The sequence below is a fragment of the Eptatretus burgeri genome, chromosome 1, assembly GCF_056783735.1.
Source record: "Eptatretus burgeri isolate ZD-2024b chromosome 1, Ebu_testis_v1, whole genome shotgun sequence".
NCBI classification, from domain to species: domain Eukaryota; kingdom Metazoa; phylum Chordata; class Myxini; order Myxiniformes; family Myxinidae; genus Eptatretus; species Eptatretus burgeri.
In genome coordinates, this window is record NC_140961.1 from 47,836,360 (window position 1) to 47,853,115 (window position 16,756).

Below are 16,756 nucleotides of genomic sequence, written 5' to 3' on the forward strand. Positions count from 1 at the left end.
TAAAACAATAAAAAACTCTTCCCTTGTTCGTTTAATTTATTTTCAATAAGAACTAGAATGGCACTCGGTCGGGCATATACCTCTGCCAGGCTAAACAGTTTACACACCCAACCGGTTCAACAAGTTTCGTCCGAATCCGTCCACAACTTTTTGAGATATGCTGTTTGCAGACACAGACAGGGGTGAAAACATAACTTCCGTCCATCTTCGGTGGTGGAGGTAACTAGACATGCACTTTATAACTACGAGCAATTATGTCGGGGCTCACGTTGGCCCGCTTTGATCAGACATGTGATCCATAACATAATTGGTTTCAATGTTGAGAGGGATGCACGATAGCCTCTAAGTTTTCTACCCTTGGTTTGAATCCCGGCCCAACTATAAATTATCATCCTGGTGTTTTACAGGCAGGGTGATTCATCAATGTGCATGCCGTCCCTTGGATGGACGTTAAACTGGGCATCCCATCTTGCTGGCATTAATTGGTGGATGTTAAAGATCCTATGGTGACCTTCATGAAGAGTAAGTGAGCTATTACTGGCACTGAAAAAATTCCTAATTCCTGACCACAACAGTCTTGAGATGAGTTTTAGCTTTATTTACCGTTCATACGGATTTTACATCACATTTCTTGTATATCTTTAGCTTTTGACCTTTGCTCATATTTACTGCAGGCTTTGATCAGGCTCCTTTTGATATTTTAATTGTAATGTTTTTTTTTTTTTTAAACGTCTGTTTGAAGCTTTCCTGAAATGTTTTTATTTACTTGCAGTTGCAATGGCTTGTAATCTCCAAAGAGCGAGTTCCAATTAACGCTTAACATTTTGAAACAATCATTGCTTTCTTTGAACAATCTTTTCTTTCTTACTCAATCCAGAAAGCAGAAGAGGAATTGATGTCTGGGGCATGTTGAGACATAACATGTCTGAACATTTCTGCTTTCAATCATCAATTGCTCCAATTACCTTATTGTTAATCTCAAGCAATTATTTATTGAATACAATCAAATACTTTTGAGAATAAGAATAGTGGAGCACCTGCTTCATTCATCACCTGTCTGTTTTTTTTTCGCTTGATGTTGCTGGTAATTTGAACAGAGAGTCAAAAACTTATATCTCAACTGCATTTTTATATTTAGCATTTATACCTTTTAATTTTTTTAAACATCTCTTGAAGAAGCATAAACAATTTGCTTCCAAAAATGAATGTACAAATCTGCTGAACATCTTAAATTATTTTTTTCTCCATCTGAAATTTTATGATATCATAAAAATCATTGTGGCTACATGATTAGCTGAGAAAAATATCCGATGCTTCTCAATCCCAATCAGAAACACAAATACGTGTATAGTATGTAAATATAAATAATGAGTTCTCTTATGAGGAACTTCAATGCAAGAGGAGGACATTAGGACTGGCCTATCAACTGACCTGCACTAGTGTTGTAAAATTCGGGTTTTGTCCATGCTCTATCCTTTTAAATTCTGAGCATCTAAACAAAGAAGTAGCACATACCATTTTTAAAGTCTTTAGTTTATGGGATCAGCTAAGGGTAAATTCAAACCACCAACCTCCTCAGACCCAGAACAGATGCTCTAACCATTAAACCACATAATTGGGTTAGGAAATGGATTTGATCCTACACTTTGAGCATCGTGAGCCATCGGTTCAGATGGGAATTTGCTAAACAGGCCAACAAATATACGATATGCATTTGTTCTTTGGATTGGCCTGCTTAGCATTTCCATCTGAACCAAAGGTGCATGACGCTTTGAACTCAGGTTCAAGTTCCACACATATAATTGCATTTATGTGTTGTCTATCAATGTCCTTGTAATTCCCATAAAAGAGCATTGATATTATGAACCTTATTACATCAACGTAAAAGCAACAGTAGAAACAACAAAAACAACAACCACAAAGGCAACAAGAAAGAGCAATCAGAGATTGCAGACTTTTACCAGGACTTGTTTTGTTTTGTGTGTGGTGTATTTTATATAGCAAATAAATGGAACGATGTACTAAATGAAAGGGTGCTGATTGCAAATGAAAGGACTGAATGGTCCAGTTGTAAATGTGAAAAAGTCAAAGGTCTGAAAAATTGTGAAAGCCAAATGGTTTGAAGGTCTAAAGATCAAAAGGTGTAAAAGGTCAAACTGTCTGAAAAGGTCTAAATGGGTCTAAGGGTCGAATTTATGGTTTTAAGTGTCTAAAACGTTTTAAAAGGTCAAAGGTCTAAAGTGTCTAATAGTGCAGTATCGGGGGTGAAGAAAGCAGGGGTCTAAAGGGTGTAATTTAAGGTCTAAAGGGTTGGAATTGTCTGAAGTGGTCTGAACAGTCTTAAAACATCTAAAGGTCAAAGGGATAGACAGGGTATTAAAAGGTCTGAAAGGTATGAGGGTCTAAAGGGTAGAAAGGAATCTAAGTGTCATCAGAGTAATCAAGGGTCTCAGAGGATCTAAAGGGTCTTTGAGGTCGAAGAGGTGTAAAGGGTGTAATGGGGTATTAGGGGTCAATAGGGGTTAATGGTGTCTCTAGGGTATTGTGTGCCTTCGGGGCCTTATGGGTCGAAAGAGTCTTAAAGTGTCTTAGGGTTCTAAAAGGTATAAAAGGGGCGCACGCACGCACGCACACACACACACACACACACACACACACACACACACACACACACACACACACACACACACACACACACACACACACACACACACACACACACACACACACACACACACACACACACACGACTGTTTGACGAGACACACAGGCACTGAGCTTGGGGGAAGTGCCGTCACTTCCTGGGGTACTGTGGGTGCCATTAACGTCACAAGGATGCCACCTTTCTCACCTCACTGTCGTGAAAAACCCAACAAACTACCAGGTATTGTTATTCTTGGTTTTAACATTTGAAAAACAATAAACAAATAAAAATGTTTCAGTTTAAAACGTTATTCTTCGGAGGGCACTTGAACGAGGCAAAAAGTGATTTATCTTACCAAAAATTTCATCTAAAGAGAATCCACACTTCTTCTTCACCTCCTCATGAAATTTTGCTGTGGGGGGAGGGGGGGTGAAAGAGGATTACTCCCATGGAGAACGTGTTATTTCAAACAACATGCAGTAATCCCTGAAAATAAAGAAATAAATATAAGCCAGAGTAAATTATCATGAAACTGAGAATGTTCGGGAATTTCATGAACATATAAGGAATTAATACTACTTTTTTTTAACTAAAAAGCAACCCAAAAGTTTAAAATAATTGTATAGGCTACATTCATGGTGATTGCAATCCTCTTAAGATACAGTAGTTGTTACCCTTCCAATGCGAAGTGAAAAGCAGGGTTAATGTCTGTCCATATTATCAGTTTATAATCAAGGAACAACATATAAATCCAATGTTGTATTTTGAACACGAATCGGAACATGAATAGGAAGACGTCTTTAATTTTACCGTACTTTGGCTCTGAATTTATCCGGACCGCACGTACACAAAGAGGAGTGAGAATTTTTTTACGCTTTCTGCTTGCCTGGCAGTCAAACAAAATTGATAATTATCATTCCAAACAGGAAACTCACTTTTTTAAAGACGTCATAAAAGACACAAACATCATGCACAAATAACTCCTCATGTAATGTGCTAAATAGGGTAATGTAATAGATGCTGAAGAAAATGGCGGTAGACCCCAGTAAATTGCTTGATTTATATGCCTTTATACCTCTTAAAACTTTTATTAGCCCCCATTGAACTTAGTTCAAAACGGGGGCTTATGGATTTGGTCTCGATTTCCTCGACAGGTATGGACCGATTTTATCCATGCTTGGCACAAACACAACACATGATAGCATACAAATGGATATAATTTTGTTTCGCAATGCGATCAAAAAATGGCTGACTGGCGGACATTTTATTTGTAAAAAATCCCGATGTTGAACACCTCCTCAACCATTTCTCGGACATTTACCGATGTTGTTCAAACTTGGCACTTCGATAATGAATGATGGCTTACATTTGAACTTGATTTTTTTTGAGATCATATCCAAGATGGCCAACTGGCGGCCAACCATTTCTCAGACATGCTTGGTCTGATTTTGTTCAAACTTGGCAAAGGCACAGCACATGATGGCATACACATGCACCTCACTTTATTTTGCGATCTGATCAAAGACAGCCAACTGGTACATTGGCAGCAATTTTGGTTGTAAAAAAATATATAAAAATAAAAACATCTGGTGTCGAACACGACATCCTCAACCATTTCTTGGACATGCATTTACCGGTCTTGTTCAAACTTGGAACACAGATAACGAGTGATCACTTACATATTATGTGTGTCTATTTTCATATCAGATCCAAGATGGCCAACGGGTGGCCATTTTGTTACTTAAATGTGTCCCCAACCATTAATTCTCCGACATGCATGGTCCAATTTTGTTCAAACTTTGCACACAGATTATAATGAATGAGGACTTACATAAGCACAACATTTTTTTTCGAGATCAGATCTAAGATGGCCAACTGGCAGCCATTTTGTTACTTAAACGTGTCCCCAACCATTTCTCGGACATGTATGGTCCGATTTTGTTCAAACGTGACACAAGCACAGTAAACGATGGCATACACTTGCACCCAACTTTATTTTGTGATCTGATCAAAGATGGCCGACTGGTAGACTGGCGGTCATTTTAGTTGTAAATAAAAATGGGCTTGCCCTTTAACTCCGTACATAAAAATTACTAAAACAAAGGGGGCTATTTTTTTTTTTCCTTGTTTAAATCTTTTTTCCTCGTTTAAATAAATTGTCTTTTTTCCTTGTTTAAATTTAATTGTGTATTTGACACTGTAGAAGACAAATTGCCTTCATAATACTTCCAAGAACCATGCTATATATCGATATATGTCATTGGAGGGTGTGGCATGTGAAATAGTACAGTATCGGGGGGGGGGGGGGGTGAAGATGAAGCTGCCATATGGCTACGTGCATCTATGGTGATCAATAATGCCTCCATCTCTTGAATTACGATTCATCGTCGTCTTTTTCACAATGTATAAGGTGAGGCTGCTTCAGTAGCGCTAAACTTCTGCATTTCTTAGTAACGATCTTAAACACATTGACTGCCAACTCTTATGCCTGGTGTTGGCTTAATGGTTAGGGTAGTGGGCTTGGGATCCTAGGGTCCTGAGTTCAAATCCCGCTCAGCTGTTGAATTAACACCAGGTGGGGTTGACTCTGCCTGTCATCCTTCCGAGGTCGGCAAAATGAGTGCCAGCATGCTGGTATACTGTGTCGGAGTGGCGACCCGTCCAGGATTGTTCCCAATAGCCAAGGAGACTGCTTCGGCGGCACCAACGCTCTGCACAGAGTATGGTCCTAATGGATGGATGGATGCCAACTCTTGTAGTGTATACATGTTTTGTTCGTCTTTTGGCTGCTTCTGTTAGGGGTCGCCACAGCGGATCATCCGTTATGATCCGCATACTGATTTGGCATAGGTTTTACGCCGGATGCCCTTCCTGACGCAACCCTGGTCGCCTCTTACGACACAGGGATAAGGATTGGGTTTCGCCATGATTCCGGGCTGCTCTACACCCTCTCATAGCACGGCCCAGCGCAGAGCTCCCGTCCTCAAGCGATCCTCCAACCCAAACCTCCGAGTAGCCGGATTACAGGCGCACGCCACTACGCCCGGTATATATATATATATATATATATATATATATATATATATATATATATATATATATATATATATATATATATATATATATATATATATATATATATATATATATATATATATATATATATATATATATATACACAGGGTGGGGCATTTATATCTGATGGTTTTATTATCCTTATAACTTTTTTGTTTCTAAACCAAATAAAATAAAATTTCTATACAACATAGGCACATACTTTCAGTTTTTAAAATCAATTTTCATTCTGTATTTCTTAAAAATTACATCAGACAAATGGGCCCCTTTCGAATTCGTGCATTCACGACAGCGGATCATCATATTGTTCATTACCGCAAGCAATGTCTCTTGATCAATAGAGCAGATGGTTGCAGTGATGTGTCATCAATTCATCGATCGATGTTGGATGTTCCTTATATACTTTATCCTTCAGAAATCCCCATACGAATAAATCTTGTGGAGTTAAATCTTCCAAATCAAAGTATGCCTCATGTCATGATGACCTTGTTTGTGAAATTGGCATGCTCATTGCATTAAAAAAAACAAACAAACAAAATTCTCATTGCATTTAAAGTGCTCCATCATTAAAAACAATCAAGTATTATCTGTAAAACAAAGAAAACAATAAATAGTTCTGCTAAGACTGCTTCCAGCGAGAAAGATTGCAAATGTGTCAGATATAAATGCCCCACCCTGTATATACAGGGTGAGTCAAAAGTAGCGCCCGATTTCTGTTTTTTCGGCTGTCAGATTCTTTCTGTGAAGTCATGCAATAATTGTCTTGCAGATTATTAATTTTCGTAATGTATTAATTTTGGATTTTGTTTTGCAGGTTATTGCTGCGAGTTTGGAAAGTTACTGAATTTGCACCAAATTGAACCATGAATTACGTTTCAATGAATCAACGGATTGTGGCCGTGAAACATTACTACAAATGTAATGAACAACCAACGATGGCAGCACGCCGTTTGGCACAGGAATTCGATATTAACCCACCTCAGCGAAGAAACATATGATTGATTGTCAAGAAATTTGAAGCAACAGGGTCGGGAGCTACTGCAAAGAAGTCTGGTCGTCCAAAAATGGCAACGAATGCAGCTAAGGCTGAAGAAGCCATCAGAAGACTGGAACAACGTCCGTAAAAGTCAACCCGCCGTTTATCTGCAGAGTTGGAAGTGAGCCAACCAAGTGTTATCCATATCGTTCACCAGAAAAAATGGAAACCTTACATTCCACGCTTACTGCATGCCCTTCATGATGGAGATGACGACCGCAGTCTTCAATTTTGCGGAGTTCTTAGCTAAACTTCACGAAGAGGACACAATGCTCGACAACATCTGGTGGTCAGATGAGGCATGTTTTAAGCTTAATGGCACAATCAAGACAATTGTGTCTACTGGGCTGCGAATAACCCAAGAGTGACACAGTTGAGGTAAATTTACCTGGAGTGACAGTTTGGGCAGCCATATCTCCATTAGGGATAATTGGACCCTTTTTCTTTGAGGGATCTGTCACTGCAGAAATTTACCTGGATATGCTGCAAACCTTCTTTTGGCCCAGGGTGCAAGATGGAGATTTTCAGCATGATGGAGCTCCACCTAATTATGGACGTTATGTTCGTCAGTGGGTTGATGAAAACTTTCCCAGAAAGTGGATCGGCCGCCGCGGTCCGATCGAGTGGCTGGCACGCTCCCCAGACCTTACACCTCCAGATTTCTTTCTTTGGGGGCTCATGAAAGACCTTGTTTATCATGAAAAGCCTCGTACCATTCAGGAATTGAAAGCTCAAATTACTGCAAAGTTTGAGGAAATTGATATCGAACTCTGCAGACGTGTGTACCGCTCTGTGCCTGCTCGGCTGCAATTATGCATCGTTCACAAGGGAGGGCAATTTGAAAATTGCAAGTAAAACAGCTTGGTAAAGTTCCGTAATAATTTTTTCTTGAATAAATGGTTAGATAAACATGTCATTCATTTATTTCTACCTTATTGAACACTGTAATACAAATGGCAAACAAACAAACAATCAACTGACAGAAATCGGGCGCTACTTCTGACTCACTCTGTATATACATTATATATATATATATATATATATATATATATATATATATATATATATATATATATATATATATATATATATATATATATATATATATATATATATATCTTCTTCTTCTTCTTCTTCTTCTTTCGGCTGCTCCTGTTAGGGGACGCCACAGCGGATCATCCATATGATCCGCATAGTGATTTGGCATATATATATATATATATATATATATATATATATATATATATATATATATATATATATATATATATATATATATATATATATATATATATATATATATATACATATATATATATATATATACATATATATATATATACATACATATATATATATATACATACATATATATACATATACATATACATATATATATACATATATATATATATATATATATATATATATATATATATATATATATATATATATATATATATATATATATATTGTGACGTCCACGGGACTTGAACAGTCCCGCCAACGTAGAATGAGCCGAAACGATGGAGGCGGTTTATTTATTTATAACCCAAACATGGCGGTTCTAATCGCTCTACCGCAAACGGGACGAGGAAGGTGGCACGAGTCACTTTTCACTGAGTTGATGTTTATTTGTTTTCATTATTACCAGAAATAACAAGACTCGGCAAGAAGAGGGATCCGGGGCGATTCGACGGGATGGTGTGGGATCGGGCGTGGGGAAAAACACAGACAATTCCAATGAATATACAGATCTCAATCCCTCTAAGGCGCCAAGCACACACACACACACACACACACACACACACACACACACACACACACACACACACACACACACACACACACACACACACACACACACACACACACACACACACACACACACACACACACAACGTAGCTATTTCTGGTGGTCAGGCTGGACCGTGGTGTGGACGCAACTGTCCCTGGATCGGCGTCGGACGAGCTGGCCTTGCTCTCGTCAGGGGGGCAGGAGAAACCGTGGTGCTGTCGACCTCCTGGTCTTGGCCCAAGTCCGCTCACAGCCGTCAGGGAACCAGTTCTGGCGCCAAGTTGCGAGCAGGAGAGGGAGGCAGGTCCGCCCGCCGTTCGACCCCGTACTCCGAGTCAGCAGAACCCCAGAGCCAACCAAGGTGAGGCACGAGGCTCAGCAAGGCTCCAAGACACGATCAAAAACACGATCGAATCAGCACAACAACAAGGATGCTCCCCGCGTAACAGCCTCTCCACCAAAAAAAAAAACACGATCTTTTTGGTTGTGATCTTCTTCCTCTTCCTTTTCGACCCCGAACAGAACCTTTTATCCTCCTGTCCTCGTCACTTCCAATCGAGCCGTTTATTGGCCCACCGCCATCGCCTTCCGCCAATCGTGATCACGGGGCGGAGCCATCCGCTGCACTGTCCTGTGACGTCACGGCCAGTCTCCAGAGAATACCAAAAGGGGTTTACGCAGACACACTTACCCTATCCCGTGTCCCTATCTAATTACGTGACAATTATCATTTCCCCCCCTTGAAGAAATGAACATTTACTAGACAACTTATCATCACTGAATTGCTACTTATTACATCGAGATCCTGGTAAACTCGAACAGCATGGCATACCTAATTAAACATCCTAATTACCCTTTGAATGCATACCCCCCCTCCAACGTAACAATATATATATATATATATATATATATATATATATATATATATATATATATATATATATATATATATATACATACACATACATATATATATAGATCGGAGGTTGGAGTGCGGGCAGAGACACCGAGGGTCGCCGAACCAGGGGCCAGTGGGTCACCAAGAGGGTGGCAGGTCGCCTGCTCGGTCTCTTGGAATCCCTTCGGTCATCCCGGCTCCGAGCAACCATAAAGGCTCACGAGCCCTGTTCTTGCTTTTCTGGGGTTTTGGATGAAAGTCTGTGGCGCCTTGTCTACCAAGTTGAACTGACTGAGTGCATGTACATAATAAATAGATATCGGCTGTAGGTTTTTGCTCGTGTCTTTTTCCCCATCTCCCCATTCATTGCATGTGTTCAAATAAATATCCCCATTGTTTGAATGTTTACCTGCTCGTTGCGTCCCTTCCTCCATTGACTGCTATAATTGCGTTCGGAATAATTAGCTGGCTGATTAATAGCTGATAAAACGTACATCTGGTCCGACGGGGCTTGGCGATATAAAACCGCTTGGCAATCGCAAACGGAACGAGCTGCTTAAAGTGGCTCGTTTTCGTGCAGGCTCCGTTGAGGTGTAAATCCCTGGCATTTCTGTCTGCGCGAATAATTAGGTACATCGACAATCGACCCTGTAGCACGTGGACAGGAGAGTTGGCTGATTTATGGTGTGGTTAACAACACCCGTAGCTGGGTTTCGGCGTTGATCCGAAAAGCTGCAACTAGATTGCTCGTTCGGTGGGCGCACGTGGCCGCAATTTAGCTAAAGGCGGTCCCCCGCACGCCGGGCGGGTGAAAATCCACAACTATTGTTACGGTTGTGGATATTCGCATTATACCATAAAGAGTCCTCAGGTGAGATATATCGGTAAGTTCATGTGTAGTTAGCCCAAACCCGTTGTTTCGGGGAAATATGTGTGATTCATCCGGGCTGCGACGCTTTGAGTTAGCCATTTTTCTTTCTCTATTGTTATTTTCGACCATTAAGCCGCCAACAACTCAAACACCACCCCAACAACCAAATCGCCACCATCAACAATGCCCCCGAACAACTCCACCAAACCGCCACTACCTTCACCTCCACAACCCAACCACGCAAGCATCGCCTCACCCTCCATTCTCTAACGACGCTCATCAACACCCCCGAACAGCTCCACCACCTTCGCCTTTCTCCTTCACAACTACCAACCGCACCACCTGTGAACACTGAACGTCGGGCTGTCTAGGGCCCGTTCGGCGATTTGTGCCAAACGCATCGAGCCGTGAGCGCGAATGGCGGCCTTTCCGAGAAAGGAATTCGGATCAAAAAGGCTTCACGCCCCCTTTGTTCCGCACCAATGGCTGAACAGAGGGTGGCGTGGCCCCGCCTCTAATCGCGTTTTGATCCGAATATTTGCATATAGGCTCCTCCTGAGGCCTATAAAGACGTGAGCATAAGGCGACTCAGGTGTTGAGTTGGGTTTTGAGATCGGTTGAGTTGCAGTTGAGTTGCAGTTGAGTTCGGTTGAGTTCAGTTCAGTGCGGAGTTGAGTTGAGTTCGCGCGGGTCAAGTGGAGACAGAGGTCGTCAACGAGGTTGCGATGTGGGGGTCGCTCGTCTCGTCGCGGGGTCCAAGCCAGCCAGCCATTCCCCTCTCCCTGAGCTTCAGCAATTCCCCCCCCCATCCGTGCTGAGATAGTGCCGGGGGGGGGGCCCGTTCATCCCCCACCCTAAACGTGGTGCCAACAAAACCGCTCGCGCGGAGCACGCTGGAGAGGGCTCACCGACCATGCCAGGGGCACGGAGTCGGCGCGCAGCTGCGCGAACATTGCGGCTTGCCCGCCATCGCGTCACGAGGACGCGGGTAAGATCTTCCCGGTCTCGTGGACCTGGCCGATCCTCCAGGATCCACGTACATTTGGTCTACGGACCTGTCTGCCTCCTTGCCTGTGAGGGTGGCTTTCTTTTCTTTCGGGTTCAATGCATGCTGTGGCGCCGTGTCCAACAAGTAGAACTGTTTAAGTGTTATAAATAATTGCCCCCCTTTTATTCGGTGTTAACTCTTTCCTTGCATTTGCTTTTGTTGCATGATTGTATGACTGTAAAATACGTGCTTCCGTGTGTGTAAATAAATGTGCATTGCTTGTTGAACTGTTTCCCGCTTTGCTTCGTTTCCTTCCTTTTATTGAATCTCCATCTTGCATCACGTAAGTCGTAAGGGATTGATAGTGGGTTTAAAACGCCCGGTAAATAATCCTTACCGTCAAGGTCGACAATAACTCTGCTCGGTTATCTCTGCAGCACGGAACGAACCGCTTAAGCGGTTCGTGTCCGAAGTCGACCTGCGGTGAGGTACGATCGCCCGGTCGACCACTCGCGCAGGTACTTAGGTAGGTCGAATTTGGCGAGCAACCCTATCCTGCGCGGGTGGTCAATTGGCCCGATCGTGGTGAGGTTAAACCCCCACCCGTGATTGGCTCCGGGCGGTAGTTACCGGAGGGTCACGACTGAATTGTCCGTCCGATGGGCGACGTGTCGCGATTCGAGTTACGTGGCCGATCGCACGCCAGCGGGCGCGAATTCGCAACAATATATACACAATATATATATATATATATATATATATATATATATATATATATATATATATATATATATATATATATATATATATATATATATATATATATATATATATATATATATATATATATATATACACACAAAATAGCACCGCAAAGCAGGCGTAACCCCTCAGCCCCTTGACGCAAACCAATTTCAAGATGATGGCCATATTGAAAATCGCAGCATGCCCATTTTCGAAAGGAACCTTCCTCTATTCAACCCCAACACTTCTTCTTCTTTCGGCTGCTCCCGTTAGGGGTCGCCACAGCGGATCATCCGTATGATCCGCATAGTGATTTGGCACATGTTTTACGCCGTATGCCCTTCCGGACGCAACCCTGGTCGCCTCTTACGACACAGGGATATGGTATACCTATTTTAACCGGGGTATACACCGGCCCAGTACACTGGTACTCACTTCGCCGACCTCGGAAGGATGACAGGCTGAGTCAACCCCCTGGTGTATTAATTCAGTGGCCCAACGGGGCTTGAACTCAGGAACTTTTGGATCCCAAGCCGCTACCCTAACCACTGCACCAACACCAGGCTTATGCTACTCAACCCCAACACACCCAGCAAAAATGGATTTCATCGGGCAAGGCGTTCTCCTCAAAATTGACGGAAACCAATTTCAAGATGGCTGCCGTGGCGGCCACAGTGAAAATCGCAGCATGCCCATTTTGGAAAGGAACCTTCCTCTAATCAACCCCATTATACCTCACCAGAATAAAATAAATGTGTGAAGCCATTCTCAAGTTATTGTCCGGAAACCAAATTCAAGATGGCTGCTCAAGCCGCCATATTGGATATCGGATTGCACTGAATATCGAAATCAAACTTCCTCTAAATACCCCCATTATATCACACAAAAATGAAATCAATAAGTCAAGCCGTTCTCAAGTTATTGTCCGGAAACCAAATTCAAGATGGCTGCCCAAGCCGCAATATTGGACATGGGATTGTGCTGTATATCGAAAGGAAACTTCCTCTAACCACCCCCATTATACCCCCATGAAAATAAAATCAATCTGTCAAGCCGTTCTCAAGTTATTGTCCGGAAACCAAATTCAAGATGGCTGTCCTAGCCGCCATATTGGATATCGCATCGCTCTGCATATCGAAAGGAACCTTCCTCTACCCAGCCCCAACACACACTGCAAAAATGGATTTAATCGGACAAGGCGATCTCGAAATTGACGGAAACCAAAAATTGACAGACGCCAGAAACCAAATTCAAGATGGCTGCCCGAGCCGCCATATTGGATATCGCATCGCACTGAATATCGAAAGGAACCTTCCTCTACCCAGCCTCAACACACACCGCAAAAATGGCTTTAATCGGACAAGGCGTTCTCCTCGAAATTGACGGAAACCAAAAGTTGACAGATGCCGGAAACCAAATTCAAGATGGCTGCCCGAGCCGCCATATTGGATATCGCATCACACTGAATATTGAAAGGAACCTTCCTCTACCCAGCCTCAACACACACCGCAAAAATGGCTTTAATCGGACAAGGCGTTCTCCTCGAAATCAAAAGTTGACAGATGCCGGAAACCAAATTCAAGATGGCTGCCCTAGCCGCCATATTGGATATCGCATCGCACTGAATTTCGAAAGTAACCTTCCTCTACCCAGCCCCAACACACACTGCAAAAATGGATTGAATCGGACAAGGCGTTCTCCTCGAAATCGACGGAAACCAATTTCAAGATGGCTGCCCTAGCCGCCATATTGGATATCGCATCGCACTGAATATCGAAAGGAACCTTCCTCTACCCAGTCCCAACACACTGCAAAAATGGATTGAATCGGACAAGGCGTTCTCCTCGAAATTGACGGAAACTAATTTCAAGATGGCTGCCATAGAGGCCACTGAAAATCGCAGCACGCCCATTTTCGAAAGGAACCTTCCTCTACTCAACCCCAACACACCCAACAAAAATTGATTTAATCGGACAAGGCGTTTCCTCAAAATTGACGGAAACCAAAAATTGACAGACGCCGGAAACCAAATTCAAGATGGCTGCCCGAGCCGCCATATTGGATATCGCATCGCACTGAATATCGAAAGGAACCTTCCTCTACCCAGCCTCAACACACACCGCAAAAATGGCTTTAATCGGACAAGGCGTTCTCCTCGAAATTGACGGAAACCAAAAGTTGACAGATGCCGGAAACCAAATTCAAGATGGCTGCCCTAGCCGCCATATTGGATATCGCATCGCACTGAATTTCGAAAGTAACCTTCCTCTACCCAGCCCCAACACACACTGCAAAATGGATTGAATCGGACAAGGCGTTCTCCTCGAAATCGACGGAAACCAATTTCAAGATGGTTGCCCTAGCCGCCATATTGGATATCGCATCGCACTGAATATCGAAAGGAACCTTCCTCTACCCAGTCCCAACACACTGCAAAAATGGATTGAATCAGACAAGGCGTTCTCGAAATTGACGGAAACTAATTTCAAGATGGCTGCCATAGAGGCCACATTGAAAATCGCAGCGCGCCCATTTTCGAAAGGAACCTTCCTCTACTCAACCTCAACACACCCAACAAAAATTGATTTAATCGGACAAGGCGTTCTCCTCGAAATTGACGGAAACCAAAAGTTGACAGACGCCCGGACGCCCGCCAAATTCAAAATGGCTGCCCTAGCCGCCATATTGAATATCGGATTGTGCTGCATATCAAAAGCAACCTTCCTCTAACCACCCCCATAAAAATAAAATCAATCTGTCAAGCCGTTCTCAAGTTATTGTCCGGAAACCAAATTCAAGATGGCTGCCCTAGCCACCATATTGGATATCGCATCGCACTGAATATCGAAAGGAACCTTCCTCTATCCAACCCCAACACACACTGCAAAAATGGATTTAATCAGACAAGGCGTTCTCCTCAAAATCGACGGAAAACAAAATTTTACAGACGCCCGGACAATGCCTCTGACGACAACCCCTTAGCCCAATTAGGGCTGAGGGGTAATAAATAAATAAATAAATATATATATATATATATATACATACATATACATAGATAATATACATATATAATTACCCCCGTGTGGGGGTGACGGTCATCTCTATAATACCACAAGTTCTCAATGTTCAGTTATGACCGGACTACTGCGCATCTCGACTGCGCAGTTTGGTTAAAGATAATTCGGCATTTTGGTGCGCACGCATGGAATTATATTTTGAAAATAAATGCCGATGTCTACATTTTGGGTTTTGAAACTTTTGCACCTTTGGTGGAAAATGTATTAATATACAAGGTCAGCTGCTATGCAATGACACCATTCACGAACCTTTACCATGCCCAGTAGAGAATATATAGCCTCCTGAAGGTAGGGCAGTTTTTGCAAACTTTGAAGTCACGTGACGCGAAAACGAAAGCGAAATTCGAAAATCAGTCCCGACCAAATTTAGATATTGTCCCATACATTCATATGCCACAATCAAATTCAAGATCGCTTGAGAAATATAGGAGATAGATTTTGAAAATCGTCATTTTCGCATTTTTTGCCAACTTTGAAGTCACGTGACACAAAAAGGAATATCGAAAATCCGGCCCGACCAAATATAGATATTGTCCCATAGATTCATATGCTACAATCAAATTCAAGATCGCTTTAGAAATGGTGGAGGAGATAGAATTTGAAAATCGTCATTTTCGCAACTTCAAAGGTCTTGTGACCTTGAAAGTCATACCATCGTGTACGTCTCATCGACCTCTATCAGGATCACTAATGACCAGATCTCCCACTTCAACTTCATTGTGAACGGACGGACGGATCGAAGGACATAGACACCCATATTATTAGGTCATGCTCGAAGAGATGACCAAATACGATATACAATATACCACTCCCATTTGCAAGCCAAGTATGCATGTGCATATACATTATTTTATTTTAATATTTTACCCTTCTCTGAGCAAACCTTACATTATGAGAAAACTCATAGCAGGTATTGGGACAAGATATTAAATTTCGTATGCCAATTCCAAATGCGTTTCAATTCCGTTGAAATTAATTTGGATTTGCAAATGTTTATGGAATGAGAATAGATCGATGGTATGATGAGAGTAATAAGTGGAGAAAATTAAAGATCATAGAAAATATCTGTGTGTGTTTTCTCGACTTTGAGAAGGCTTTTATTAGAATTAATTGGTAGGCAGGATCGCCTAAAAGTACACATACTTATCTCTGAGCTGTCTTGCCAGGGTTTGAATTTCGACCCTACCACAGGTAGGGCCCTACATGCGAAATGCCAGGAGCATATCGTGGTGTTTCGCAGGTAGGGCGATACAGAAGTGTGCATACAGTCAGTCCCTCAGATGGACGTTAAACTGCTCTAACTTACAGAGGGCACTGCATCAGTGGAATCGTCATGCCACTGTGAGGACTGATGCAAACCCACAGCAACAACAGAGAATAAATTGGCAGATAAAGCTCGCTGTTTGAAATTGTGAAGGTTATTGGAATTAATTGGACAGATATCAGTTGCTGATCAAAGTAGTGTAATTAGGATATACAGCAGGGGGGGGGGGGGAGGAAGAATCACAATCAGATTTCATAGGAAGCAGAGTGAGATAGGTATACTCATTATACTTGATACCTTCAACATCTATGCAGAGGCAACTGCGAAAGAAGTGCTCGAGTAAAAGGAGGAAGAAGTGAAC

At 42.2% G+C, this 16,756-nt stretch overlaps 1 protein-coding gene, 1 long non-coding RNA gene and 1 pseudogene across 2 annotated transcripts in view; 1 reads left to right on the forward strand and 2 right to left on the reverse strand.

Moving 5' to 3' along the window:
• LOC147034421 (uncharacterized) overlaps nt 1-16,756 on the reverse strand; it is a 159,963-nt gene that overhangs the window by 142,516 nt on the left and 691 nt on the right. The window contains exon 2 of the mRNA XM_085883141.1: nt 3,000-3,056. Coding sequence (XP_085739267.1) covers nt 3,000-3,056 — 57 coding nt within the window. The remainder of the gene's footprint in view (nt 1-2,999; nt 3,057-16,756) is intronic.
• On the forward strand, nt 147-7,739 carry LOC147034422 (uncharacterized). The gene is made up of 3 exons (XR_015058655.1): nt 147-219; nt 408-522; nt 6,534-7,739. It is a non-coding gene; the product is annotated as an uncharacterized LOC147034422 (long non-coding RNA).
• Nucleotides 5,552-5,692, reverse strand: LOC147034423 (signal recognition particle RNA; annotated as a pseudogene).